This window comes from Melanerpes formicivorus, unplaced genomic scaffold (genome assembly GCF_026170545.1).
Source record: "Melanerpes formicivorus ecotype bairdi unplaced genomic scaffold, bMelFor1.0.p_v2 SCAF_2, whole genome shotgun sequence".
In the NCBI taxonomy this organism is placed as follows: domain Eukaryota; kingdom Metazoa; phylum Chordata; class Aves; order Piciformes; family Picidae; genus Melanerpes; species Melanerpes formicivorus.
Genome location: NW_027142354.1, coordinates 38,874,440 through 38,888,921, shown reverse-complemented (window position 1 = coordinate 38,888,921; position 14,482 = coordinate 38,874,440). Strand labels below are relative to the sequence as shown.

The window sequence follows — 14,482 nt, the reverse complement described above, 5'->3', positions numbered from 1 at the left end:
GCAGCAGTTGCTCTTCCAGGAAGTGGTGTCCCAGCCCTGCACAGCCCTTGTCTTTGTGGCCCATTGACTTTCTTCCTTTACATGCTGCTCAGATGATGGCAAGTGAGCACTCCTGTCTCCAGACTGAGATATTCCTGCTCCTTTCCTACTCAGCCACCTCTGCTCCTTTTCCTTCCTCCTCACTGGCACACCAAAGTGTCCATATGTTACCAAAGACTGACAGGCGTGACCATGCAAAGGGATCTGGGTCAGAACCAGAGCACTCCTTGAGAAAGTCATAATGTCTTGAACAAAACTAAAACAGATAGATACAGACATTTTTTGTTAAAGCAAGTGCACGAGAGAGAAAGTGAGAGAGAGAGAGAGCAAAGAAGGAAAGAATCAGAAACACACAGAAGAGAAGGATTGAAGGTGGAAAAGAAAGACTGAAGAAATGTGAAGAACAAAGGAGTTTCAAAAGCCCCCCATGGTTCCTTGAGAATGCCAGGCAGGACTTCCTCAGGGAAGTGGGAACTTGTTTTAAACAAACAAACAAAAATATATTAAAGCACAAATTTCTACCAGAACAGTTACCTTCTTTACTGCAGAACCCCCAGCCTAGTGGATGATACTCTGCAGTACTCCCCTTGTCTCCCCATACTTTCCTGCTGGCTGGGGCTGCCCCACTCCAGCTCCAGCTCCCTGCAGTAAAACCGTGCTCAAACAGGAGGCAGCAGCCACCCCACGCGCTGGTGGCTGGAACATCTTGCCTTACACCGCATGTGCTTCGGTGTCTCTATCCATCTGCATCTTCCAGGCTTTCATGTATTTAATTGCCCCCTATGTGGTTTGCTTTGGCTTTTTCCTACTGCTCTGTGCTTCTCATCCACCAGCTTGAAGAAGATGGAGCAGGAACAGACCCATCACATGGACCTCAATGAGTGGTGGAGAAGTCCTGGCTGGAGTCAGCTGCAGCACCAGCCTCTGAGGACCTCTTTCTCTCTCTCAGCACTCTTGCTGAGTGGAGAAACTATGAGAGGAGGTCTGAGCTGCAGACAGATGTCTCTGTGGGGCTGAGGGATGGGGCAATGTGGAATGGGATGGGAAGGGGAAGCAGTTGAACACTGGCTTCCCCCTGTGTATACTGGGATGACAGTCGCCTCAGCCCGGGATTGCTTCTCTGCCTCTCTTTTGTTATCTGTTTATTTGGGTCTTTTATTCCAATAGTTACTTTCCCCCACCTCAATCTCTTTGGATTATGGGAAGAGTCTGGCATTTAAAACTTCTTCCAGATAGCAGGTCCCACACTCAGGACCCAGCCTCTGGGCCAGCAGTTCAGGCTGCTCCCTTTCACCTTCTGCCTTTTAGCACACACAGGGCGTTAGCTGAGTAGGCAAAGTGTGGCAACAGCATCTCTGCTCGGGGACAAGGTGGCTGAATTTTGTCAGTAGGCTCAGTCCCAGGGACACTGAGTTTCTACTGCCAAAACAAAGGAGCTGAAAGGTGGAGCAGGCAGGAAAGTACCCCAAAAAGGGTGAGAGCAGGATGTTTGGCTATCCATTTGCCACTGAGGAAGAGGGTAGTAGGGATGGAGAAAATTAATCTTCCTGTTGTCATCATGCCAGGGTAAATCTGGAGGCTCTTTGCTGCAGACCTGTAGCACATCAGGCCTGACCTCCTCAGGGTGGAGGCTCATTCTGCTCCAGATAAACCCCTAAGGGAAGGTTCTGCCCTGCACTGGTGAAGTGTGAACTGCAATAGCCTTGTTGGAACTAGAAGCAGCTCTGGGCATGACTTACCTCCCTGCATAGGGCAGGGTTTAGCCCCACAGGACTGTGAACAGGTTTACTAGCCCATGCTCTGGCAGCTCAGTTCAGTGAGAATCTTCACCTAAAAGACTCCCCATCCTGACTCCATATCTAGGGGGCCACACCATGGCCTCTTTCTCTCACCTGAGCCTACTACCCATGGCATACCCATTTCCAATTAACATATTCAGCTTCTCTGAGACAACAGTGCTTGTCTAAAATCACCTGAATGTATTAGCTGCCTCCTGCAGTGTTCAGCCTCCAGCAACAGCTGGTGCCTCATTTCCTCCACTGATGAAGGAGGAAAGCTCTTATTATACTTCAAAGACAGCCCATCACTGAATCTTGAAACCCATCATTCTCTAGCTCCTGGAAGGGCATTCATCTGCACTAATGCTCCCCAGACACCACTGGAGAGAGAAGGGACATCAGTTCTGAGGGACAAGGGGACCTCCTTCACAGACGGTCTTAAAAGAGAGTGAGGGGATGGTACCCTAGGTCTTGTGTGCTTCAGTTTCATTTCTACACCTTCAAGAATAAAGACTGTGTCTTTTGTGACTCCACTCATCCCCTCCAGAGCCCAGACCTTGATACACTGCATATCCAGCTGGGAGACCTGTGGCTATCTCCCAGGGCCAGGCAGTGTTGTGGGATGCTGTGGGTGGCAACAGCAATTCCATTTCTTGCTGTCTGGTGCTACTTTCATGGGCAGCCAGTGCCACCATTTTCTTTTAGCTGAGTTCATTCAGTCCTGTGCTTTTCCTTTCCTCCATGCTTGTTGGAGACCAGAAGTCATCACCTAACTGCTTAGAATGCACTTTCACTTCTAGGAGAGAGATGGTGTTTTCCAGGGGCCCTTGGGTGATTCACGATGGCTGGTTCCAGGCAGCTTCTGCTGGGCAGAAGGTGGAAACAGCATTCCTCTATCAGTAGGGAATAACCCAGGGCAACTTTTCACCTTGTAGGCTCTGAGGCAGAGACACTTGTGACCTTGCTTCTACTGGCTGTTTAGCCAAGGTTGCACATGCATGTTTTTCTAATGTTTAGTGGGCAGCACAGGTGCTGTCAGTCTGGCAAGGTGCAGCCTCAAGATTCAGGATTATGGACAAAGCTGACATGCAAGTGTCAGCACAGGGGAACCACATTTTGAGAAAGGGACTCCTGCAGGGAGGTTGTAAATGCCTCATCAAGCTGACCCATGGCTTAAGAGGCAAGAAGGTGGCAGTAGGGCCAGGGCAATGCAAGCAGGTTGCCCTAGTCATAAAACCATGGAATCATAGCATGGCCTGGCTTGGAAGTGACCTCCGAAGGTCATCTAGTCCAACCCCCTCTGCAGTAAGCAGGGGCAGCCTCAACTAGATCAGGCTGCCCAGAGCCCTGTCAAGCCTCACTTTGAATATCTCCAGGGATGGGGCCCCCAACACCTCCCTGGGCAACCTGTTCCAGTGATCCACTACCCTCATGGTGAAGAACTTGTTCCTAACATCCAGTCTAAAACTGTTCTTCTCTAGTCTGAGGCCATTGCTCCTTGTCCTATCACCACAGGCCTTTGTCAACAGTCTCTCTCTATCCATTCTGGTAGGCCCCTTTCAGGTATTAGAAGGCTGCTATTAGGTCTCTCCAGAGCCTCCTCTTCTCCAGGCTGAACAACCCCAGCACGCTCAGCCTGTCCTCATAGCAGAGGTCCTCCAACCCCCTGAGATTTTCGTGGCTTTCCTGTGGACCCTCTCCATCAGGTCCATGTCCTTCCTCTATTGTGGGCTCCAGACCTGGACGCAGTACTCCAGGTGAGGTCTCACCAGAGCAGAGTAAAGTGGCAGAATCACCTCTCTGGATCTGCTGGCAGTGCATCTTTTGATGCAGCCCAGGATGTGGTTTGCCTTCTAATCTGCAAGCACACTCTGTCTGCTCATGTCCAGCTTCTCATCCATCAGCACACCCAAGTCCTTTTCCACAGGGCCACTTTCTATCACCCCATCCCCCAGTCTGTATTGATAGTGAGTATTGCTCTGGCCCAGGTGCAGGACCCTGCACTTGCTCTTGTTGAACCTCATGAGGTTCACCTGGGCCCAGCTCTCCAGCTTGTCCCTCTGGATGCCATCCCATCCCTCTGGCATATCAACAGCACCACTCAGCTTGGTGTCATCTGCAAACTTGCTGATGTTGCACTTGATCACACTGTCTGTATCATTGATAGAAGTATTGGACAGAAGTATTAGATGCCAGCACAGACCCCTGAGGGACACCACTTGTCACTGCTCTCTATCTGCACTTCAAGCCATTGAGCACCACCCTCTGGATGTGACCATCCAGCCAATTCCTTATCCACTGAGCAGTCCACCCACTAAATCTGTATCTCTCCAACTTGGTGAAGAGGATGTTGTGGGTGACTGTGTCAAAGGCTTGCAGAAGTCAGACAGATCACATCTATAGGTCATCCCTTAACCACTGACATAGCTCCCAATCCCTGATACCTACCCATAAGCTTTCAAGCTGCTCATGGATATTCTTTAGTGACAACTCTTAGCACTCTATCCACTTCTTTACATAGAGGGCAACATCTCCACCCCCTCTTCCTCGCCTGTCCCTTCTGAACAGCTTGTAGCCATTGGCAGCCACACTCCAGTCATAGGATTCATCCCACCAAATTTCTATAACTACCACTGTGTTGTAGCTTCCCTGTAGCAGGGTGGGTCCAGCTCCTGTTTGTGGCCCATGTTGTGTGCATTGGTGTAGAGGCACTTCAGCTGGGCTGCCAGCTATATCACCTTAGAGGGGCACTCCACTGTTCCCCCAAGGCATTTATGGGAGCTAACTTCCTGTCTCTTCTTACCTCAGAGGCCCCTTGCTCACCTCTGCAAGACCTTGCCTTTGCTGCAGAGTTCACAGCATGCTTCAGGGCAACAGGTTGAAAGCCCTTGTTATCACCCCACCCTTCCAACGTTGGTGTGTCTTCCTGGCACTTGTCACAGACAATTATTGTCACCATCTCCCACCTCAAGTGAAATAAACCTTTATTTAGAATAAAACCTTTATTTAGAATAAACCAAACCAGGTTGGAAGAGACCTTCAAGATCATTGCGTCCAACCCATCAACCAATCCAACCCACCTAAACAACTAACCCATGGCAAATGGCAGGCTGAAGGCTGACCTTGCACTCATCTCTAGTGTGTCCGGTTTTAACCCACTCCCCCTTCAAGCCTAGTTTAAAGCCCTTTTGACGAGCCCTGCCAACTCATGTGCCAGGGGAAGTTTAGGCTCGAGGTAAGGAGAAAGTTCTTCACAGAGAGAGTTGTTAGCCATTGGAATGTGCTGCCCAGGGAGGTGGTGGAGTCACCGTCCCTGGAGGTGTTCAAGAGGGGATTGGACGTGGCACTTGGTGCCATGGTTTAATGGTCATGAGGTGTTGGGTGACAGGTTGGACTTGATGATCTTTGAGGTCTTTTCCAACCTCATTGATTCTATGATTCTCTGGTCTTTTCCCCATTCTGAGACAGATGTAATCCATATGCTGGTGCCATATAAAGTTCCACAGGATCAAAACCCCCAAAATTCTGTTTGTGGAGACAGCTTCTGAGCCACTTATTAACCATGCACGATTTCCTGTTCCTTTCAGTATTCCTTCCTGCCTCTGAGGGTATTGATGAAAAAATTACCTGTGCCCCTAATCCTTCAACCAGTCTCCCCAGTGCCTTGAAGTCCCTTTTGATTGCTTTTGGAATTCTGGTTTCAGCCTCATCACTTCCCACCTGCGTAACTAGTAAGGGATAGTAATCAGAGGACTGTACCAGACTAAGCAGCCTTCTGGTAACACCTCTGACCTGGGCCCCTGGGAGGCAGCAGACTTCCCTGTGGGAAGGATCCTGCCGACATGTGGGGCCCTCTGTTGCCCTCTGAAGGGAATCACCAATAACAATTACCTTCTTTTTTTTTTTTTTTTTTTTTAAGGGTATAAGTCCTGATGCAAGGAGGAGACTGATTTGCTTTAGGCAACCCCCTGGGTGGTCTCTCTTCAGCATTCTCATTTGTCTCACCCTCAACTTCCAGTGCCTCATACTTGTTGTGCAAGGGCAACTGGGAGGGTGAGGGGGGCAAGGGGGCCCTTGCTTCTCCTAACAGGGACCTGTATCCATTCCCCCCTGTCTCTTGAATCACCTCCCTCAACTCTAACTCCCTTGCACATTCCCTTACATTCCTTAGTCTTGTCACTTCTTCCTTCAGCTCAGCCACCAGGCTGAGCAGATCATTCACCTGTTCACAGCTGACACAGGTGTTGTCTCTGCCACCCTCCATTGCAAGTGCCAGGCTCCAGCACTCTCCTCAGGCAGGGCCCTGGATGCCTACATGCTTGTGTGCAGCCTCTGTCCGGGTACCCACAGTTTTTCTATCAACAGCCTTCAGCCAAGCTGTAACCATGAGCTGGATCTCTTCAGGCAACCGACTTTGCAGACTGCTAGGACACCCCAGGATGACTCACCCTTGATTTGCCTTGCTGGGGTGTTTAAATAGCTCGCAGTGGCTGGGGCTTGGCCTATACCTGTCCCTGCTTCCCTCACAAGGGAAACCAGAACCTGGCTGGGGGCTGCCTGCTTCTCTGAGCTTCCTTGTTACAGAAAGTTCACCGAATGTGGTCACTGAATTAAAACCCTCTGAGTTCCCAGTCTGCCACTGGCACCGACTGGTTGTGGCAGTGGTCACTCGGCTGTTCTAAGCAATTGAGAAGCCTTCTCCTGCTGCCAGATGTGGGTCTATCAGATTCAGTAAAAGTCTCAGGGAGCCCCTTCCTGCTTAAACCTCTGCTTCTTTGTCTCTGTCTAGAGAGCAGCTGGTGGTGAGTTTTGGGGAAAGTCATTAACCCAAGTGCCTCAGCTGGTCAGAGGTAGCAAGGATGAAAGGAAGGACCTAATTTCCCTGGCATATATGCTGAGAGCATGTAGCAGAGGAAAAAGGCACTTCAGCAGCAAGAATGAGAAGTTGTGCAACGATGGCGTGGGGTGGAAGGTAGTGTCCCTCCTCTCTGAGGGTAGTGGTGTTTGTCATTTAGTACCCCATGCCTGAGGGGACAATTCTCCTTGCAGTGGTAACGCATCCCAGGTGAGATATAAAGCCATGCTCCTTACCCTCTACAATTAAAGCTAAATCACAGTCCTTAATTACAGACTGCCCTCTCAAATATCTGCTGCAGTTCCAACATTGTGTTTCTTTTCATGTTGTTCTGTGCCTATCAAGTAGCTGCTGTATTCCACTCCAGAGGTGGCTGCATTTCAGTGATGGTGGAGATTATTTCTGTACATAGTATGCAAGTCCCTGCAGAAGAAAGTGCAATATAAATTTAAGAGACTGCTTTTATATACAAGGAGACCTCTGCTTGGTAGCTGTAGACATACATTATGAAGAATGCTGTGTGGGTGTTAGCCAATATATACTTGATTTCTTTTCTTTTTCTTTTTTTTTCAGGGTATAAACCAGAAAATATGTGAGTGTGCAGGCTCCTGGGTGTAAGCTGTAGATATTAGAAGTAGAGAATGCTACTGTGTAGTTACAAGTGGGGCTTACAAAGAAACTTCCATTTGAAAGCTCTTGTTGTAGTGGTTCGTTGTATTCTAAAAAGCTACCTTTTTTTGTTATCATTTTCCACAGTTCAGTGCAAGCCCCAATAGCAGGTCACCAACAGGACTTTAATCCATGGGTTTTGACCATATGAATGTCAATTCCTGCCACATGCTCTGAAAGCAACTCCTGGCTGGTAATAATAGACTTATTTTTCTTCCACATAAATCAGCCACTGGAAAGCGATGGAGCTAACACATTTCCTTGGATGTGGAGTTAAGTCATTTGGAATGCCTGAGTGCAACTCTTCCCAGACATATGGGAGTGAAAACAAACATTTTGTCTGTATGAAAAACTTTGCATAGTGAGCATAGGGTTCAGAAGCTCCTGAGGTGTTGTGATTGGCATGCATGTGGAGCTGCCCTTAGCAGAGCTGCCCTAGCAGAGCTGTATGGCACGCTGCCTGACGAGCAGCTGAAGGCCTGAGCTAGTGGTGTTCCCCGGGGTCGTTACTGGGCCCAGTCTTGTTCAACATATTCATCAGTGACCTGAATGATGGAAGAGAGTGTAGCCTCAGCAAGTTTGCTGATGATACAAAACTGGGAAGAGTGGCTGACATACCAGGTGGCTATGCTGCTATTTAGTGAGACCTGGACAGGTTGGAGAGTTGGGCAGAGGTGAACCTCATGAAATTCAACAAGGGCAAATGTAGAGTCCTGCACCTTGGAAGGAAACACCCCATGCATCCACACAGGTTAGAGTCTGACCTGCTGGAAAGCAGCTCTGTGGAGAAGGACCTGTGAGTGAGGATGGACAAGTTCACCATGAACCAGTAATGTGCCCTCGTGGCCAAGAAGGCCAGTGGTATTCTAGGATGCATTAAGAAGAGTGCAGCCAATAGCTCGAGGTAGGTTCTCCTCCCTCCCTACTCTTCCCTGGTGAGGCCACTTGTGAAGTGCTGTGTCCAGTTCTCAGCTTGCCAGTTCAAGGACTGGGAAATCCTACAGAGTCCAATGGAGGCCTATGAGGGTGATAGGGGATAGGAGCATCTCGCTTATGAGGAGAGGCTGAGAGAGCCAGGACTCTCTAGCCTGAAAAAAAAGATTGAGAGGTGCATCTTGTAAATGCATATAAATATCTAAAAGGTGGAGGTCGTGAGGATCAGTCCTTCAAGTGGTAGCCAGTGATAGGACAAGGGGCAACAGGTACAAACCAGAGCACAGGAGGTTTCACTTAAACTTAAGGAGAAACTTCTTTGAGTGTCACAGAGCACTGGAACAGGCTACCCAAAGAAGTTGTGGAGTTTCCTTCTCTAAAACCTACCTGAATGCACTCCTGTGCGACCTGACCTAGGCATACCTGCATTAGTGAGGGGCCTGGACTAGATGATCTCCAGAGGTCCCTTCCAACACCTACCTTTTGATTGTTCGATGAAATAGCTCTCTTCTGGAAGGAAATAAGGTGGCAATCAGGGGGAAAGTTGAAGGAGATTCCTTTGTTCAGGCTGGTAAATTTCTTGCAAAAACTAATTTATGGATGTCTGAATGGGTGTAGTAAACATGATGCAAATTGCATTGTAGTCCCTATTGCTATTCAAAGTACAGAGATTTAATTTCTTGCTATACAAAATCCTATGGGAGCACTGCTCCAGAAGGACGTGAAAATGCTTTAGTAGCAAAGGGAGAGCTGGGCCTGAATCCCTTCTCCTCAGACCATGTCTATCACTCTGTGCCAGGAATAGCATCTTGCTTTTGGCTTGGTGTCCTGTGCTTCTCAGCCTGGGAGAGACAGTCCCTGGGAGCAGCAAGCAGCACTGGTGGGAGAAGCAGCAGTGGTAGGGAGAAGTGTCCCTCCGTTGCACCATCGCTGCCCTGAGTCTTGTATGCAGCATGAAGTGGTCTCTGTGCAAGGTGCTGGCAGGAACAAACTCTGCTCCCCCCAAGCTCTCAGCAAGGATGAGGCAGGGAGTTCTACCCGTGGGAATAGCCAGTGGGTCCTTCATGCTGCTCTGAGGCATCCCACCTACTTCAGGTAGTGAGAAGGACTCAGGGCACGTTTCTTCCCAGGTGAGATAAATGGTAGCACCTCACCCCACTTGAAGTGTCGAAATTTTGCCTTAGAGCAGAGAGTTCAGGGAGCTGCTGCTTTGGGGTGTTGCTGTTTCAGCCCCTTAGTCTGTCAGAGTCATGCAGGTACCCACCTTTCCCTGAAAATGCTGCAGCATGCCTTTGCCTCCTAGGAGCCTCTGGAAAGCCTAACAGCATGGGGGGACACATCTGTGTGGGCTCTGTGCTTTAAGCTGGGATGTGGTTGGACATGGTACCACAGCACCAAGTAACACCCATCTCTTGCACCCAGAGAGCAGGAGTCTGCTTTTCATGAGGACAAGAAGTTGCATTGTGAATGTCTCCTCTGGAAAAGAAAGGCCTCATCACACTGCTGGCTTGGGCAGAAACCAGTCTTGGTCCCTAGCTCTTTCTTCAGTAAACTAGCCTGATATCTTGACTTCTCCAGGCTGCCCTCAATGTGGGTGCACCCCTGCTCATAGAGGCAACAAGTGTAGATCATCAGGATGCTGTGCAGGCTGCAAGAGAAGCCAGGTGCTGCCTCCATGTGTATTTGCTTAGATCACATTCATAACTGTTTGTCTCACTCAGCCTGAAAAGGCACTTAATGCAGACAAAAGATGCAGAAAAACAAGTGGTGGAGGGCTCTGTAAATTATATTTTATCAGGACCCAGTTTACACTCCATTGCAATAACTGGCAGCTGGTGGTTTCCAACAGGGAGCTAGATAGCCCTGGTACCCTCAGCATCCCAAACGATAGCTGTGGTGTATGTGTGTGTTTCAGTGCTCCCCTGGGGATTAAGACACATGCCAGTTCACCATCTGCCACCATCTAGCCCACCACAGGAGGATTATGGGGTCTTCTGATGGCTACTTACAGTTTGGTGTGGCCACATCACACCAGAAATAGCTACTTGTTCCCTGCAGGTGTTAAACATACTAAGGAGTACTGCAAGACAGCCCGGGGCCAAGCCCACACAATTTGTCTTTCCAGAGAGGCAAGGGTTGCAGCTTGCATGGAGCTGTACTCTCCAGGGTCCCTCTTACATATGGAAGAGCAGTACCCTCCCACTCCGTTTTGGCTGAGTGAGGTGTGTCCTGACATCTAGACCCTGGCCTCGGTATAAGGTGCATGCTCAGTTGCAAGCATTCATCAAGCATTCTTCCTCAAAAGGAAAGACAGCTCCAGGGACCAGCAGCAGGTTAGCAAGGCTCACTGTGCTGCATAGCTGCAGGGGTTGGGATTTCAGCCCCACTGACAATTGCCTCTGGCACTTGTTGTAGGCTGCATCACTACATCTGGTCTGCCACCTTCTCTATCTTGCTCCTTTCAGCCCTGGCGAAGCCTGAGGGGCTGGAGTGGCAGCTTAGGTTGAGAGGATCAGGAAGAGAGGATCACTTCAGGGCATGCATTGTCTCCCTAGTGTGCATTGTCTACCTAGTGTGGGTTACATCCCAGTTTTGTCAGAGGCAAAAGAGGGCTCAAAACAGCCCCATCTGTGGCTGAGAGGAAGGAACAGAGATTGCCCATGTTCTTGAAAAGGAGAGGGGAGAGACAAGCTCCACACTTCATTGCCCTTCATTTCACTGGTGGCAGGCATTTGGCTGTGACCTGCAGTTGCTCAGATGCTAAGCAATGAAGACTAAATAAAAGCCCTCAGTCCAAATTTCCCAGCCAGACCTGTGCTAGTAAAATGTGCTGATCCAGCTCCATATCCTCTGCACAAGGGTGTATAAAGAAGCTGAGCAACCTACTGTGCCTATATTGGTGATCTCCTGGGGAAGCTGCAAAGGGAGGCAGCACTTGGGTCCCAGCACATGAGCACTGGCTTTCCCTCTGCAGCAATTCAGGGTGAGGGTTTTCCAGCATGGGGCAGAGAGCAAGGGAAAGGAAGAGAGAGAGAGAGAGAGGGAGAGAGAGAGATGTCATCTTTGCTGGCAGCTGTTGCAAAGCTTGAACTGGGTGAACAAAGGTTTTTGTGGGGAGCTGTGAAGGTCTGTTGTAAATCCAGGTTTTGGATGAATTTGGTATGGCCTATAAACCATTTGCTCCTGTGGAGGGAGTGTGTTTCCATCAACTGTTGCCCTAAAGGGGCTATGAATTCTTGGCTTACAGTGGGATTTTTTATCCCCAGGGTGGCCTAAACTCAGCATAGTCCAAGGGCAGCTAGACAGCACTCACAAAATGCCAGTATCCCTAGCAGTGCTGGTGCCCAAAGCTTATAGTGCTGGATGTACTCTGTGCTGTAGTGGTCAGGTCCTTGCCTGAAGTACTGAGCCAAGTGAAGGGTACCTGGCTGCTTCCATTTCCCTGCATATACCTATGTTCTCTCTACCAGTCAAGTCTGTAGGAAGACAAAAGACCCACTGCTGTTGCTAACGAACAGAGGTCTGCTTTGGCTGTGGGACCTGAGCTCTGGTCCTGCCATTTAGGCAGCAGAGTGGCTTTCAGTTATGTAAAACCCAGCTGTTACAATAGAGAGTTGCATAACAATGGTATGCCTCAGACATTCAGCACAGGCAGGCCCTGGGTAGCAGCTGGGACATGACAGATGTCAGCAGTCCTATTCGGCCACTGTAAGCAGTGATTCCTTTGCTCTCAGCATTACAGCTGCTCAGGGCACAGACTGAGCCCAGACCACCTGAAAGCAAGTGCAGCCCCACTCCTCTCTCTGCATTACAGCCTCTGCAGGCAAGTATCAACTGGTTTTCTTTTGATGACTGTGATATATAATGTGGCACCTCAGGGAAGCTGTTTCCAGGTGTTGCTTGCACTGTACATAGGACCAGCGATGGTAAGATGTTTAACTTAGCAGCTTGTAAAGGGATCAGAGCTGGAAACTGAAGTGGGGGGGAGGTGAGGGGGTGCAGCTGGCAGAAATGGAGCAGGGAGGAGACAGGACTTGAAAGCCCCTTTTGGAGACAGCAGCATCTCTGTCCACCTCTCCCTTCTCCCACTGTCCACACTCCAAACCTAAGCACCTTCCAAGGTGAGGGCATTTGATACAACTTGTCTCACTGTGCCTTGCTCTCGAGAACCAGCTACGGCTATCAATAAACAGAGCAACAGCCAGGAGAGGCCATAGCAGCATGGCCAGCTCAGACAGCATCTAAATGGTGGTGACAGGAGTAAAATCTGTTTCATTCCATCTTTGAAATGCCACAAGCATTGACTGAGGACAGTATTTAGGCCTTTTGTACAGGTGGCAGTGTGTGCGTCATAGAGAGTGAGCAGCCAGGAACTTGGGAGCACCAAAAGGTTTCCCTGGGAAAATTCAGAGGCCAGTGGGGGAAGCTGTTTACAGACTGGGAACAAAGGAGCCTTCCTGTGCATTTATTTGGTGGTTTCCTGGAAGCCCTGGTGTATATATATAACACCCTTGGGACAAGAAGACTCTCAGAGTTTACTGGAGATGACCTTTTCCTCTCATCAAACCTTGATGTTTGTCTTCTGCTGCCCACCCTCAGCTGTTCAGTGCATTGATCTAACTGGTGACGTAAAAGCCAGGTAAAATGGCTTAGTGTCGGTGCTTTCAAATGGATGAACTTGGCCTGATTCCCCAGTTCCTGAGATCTTCTAGATTTACCACCTCACCCCAGAGAGCTCAACAGCACATGTTCATCTCTCAGACCATTCCCCAGAAGTTGTGGATGCTATAGATGTGGCTTTTCTTTGTGGTTTTGGTCACAACCTTTGCCTAATGCCATGGAGACAATCTCTAATCCCTAGATGGGACAGAAAATTTGATGCCAGCATGGTTTTGCTTGGGTTTTTTTCCCCAGCCAGAACTATTCTCCCTGTATTGCAATCCACACAGTGAAGGAAAGGGGCTGTTGCCCACTGTATGACTCTCTCATGAGGAAACAACTGTGGCACCTCCTGTGTTTGGCCAGAAGTGAGCATCAGACTGTTTCCTACACTTCTCACTCCACTCCCTTGCTCCATACTAATCTTCACTAAGTGTTTCATTTCTAGTGTGGAGAGATCAGTAGCAGACTTAGTCCTTGGATCCCATAGAAGGGGATCACACCACAATCCCATCCTCAAGTTGCAAGGGACAGGGAAAACCAGCTCAGGCCCAACAGTGAACCACTTCAGTGGGATCCAGTGCCAGTGGGACTACATCATCCTCATGCTTCCAGGTCAGCAAGGCCAGTAGAAAGTATATGTTGACCTGACAGAAGCATTTGTAAGTACACCCAAAAATGAGCTACACAGAGACTCTGTGTACTTGGGGTTACTAGGGAGGAGGTGGGGAGGTCCTCTGGTGTCTCTGTTTCTTTTCCCATTGGTATCCTGGGTGGGGACCCTGGGAGAGAGCCCCACTCTTCACCCACCTCCATCTTTGCCGCTATGTTCTTGTCCCATCCATGCTCCACATCTCATAGGGTGTCGTCACCATCATCAAGGGGAGCTGGGACCCTCTCACCACCAAGATACCAAGCTGTCCGCAGCGTTAAAAGCACAAAACACAAAGGGACTGAACTGAACCTTTCAAACAGGGTGAGATGTTTTATAAGCATTGCCTCGTCCATTCCCCCAGCCCTAACGCACTCGCCATGTAACCTGTAGACTCTCAACGTGGATTGTTTCATGCAAATAAAGCTGCAGTACTCCAGTGGGTGAAGCCTGCGTCTCCCTCTCTGCTAGGATGAAAAGGCGTAGCCTGCAACCTCTGCTCACAGGGCCTGGGGCAGGGAGGAGCTCACACTGCTGCCTAATGCAGAGGTACCTGCCAGTGCTTGAACCTTGGGTCTTTCCATAGTGTCTGCTTAAGTCCCTGGGGAAGATGGCATATTTTTTATCAGACCCCACCATGGCAGATGGGCACAGGACATAGAATCACAGAATCACAGAATCAGTGAGGTTGGAAAAGACCTCAAAGATCATCAAGTCCAACCTGTCACCCAACACCTCATGACTACTAAACCATGATACCAAGTGCCACATCCAATCCCCTCTTGAATGCCTCCAGGGATGGTGACTCCACCACCTCCCTGGGCAGCCCATTCCAACGGCCAACAACTCTCTCTCTGAAGAGCTTTCTCCTCACCTCAAGCCTAAACCTCCCCTGGT

General features: G+C 49.4%; 1 protein-coding gene across 1 annotated transcript in view; it reads left to right on the top strand.

Moving 5' to 3' along the window:
• MDGA1 (MAM domain containing glycosylphosphatidylinositol anchor 1) overlaps positions 1-14,019 on the top strand; it is a 198,946-nt gene extending 184,927 nt beyond the window's left edge. Inside the window, exon 17 of the mRNA XM_068157453.1 lies at positions 5-14,019. Coding sequence (XP_068013554.1) covers positions 5-96 — 92 coding nt within the window. The 3' untranslated portion in view covers positions 97-14,019. The remainder of the gene's footprint in view (positions 1-4) is intronic.
• Positions 14,020-14,482: the final 463 nt, after the last annotated feature.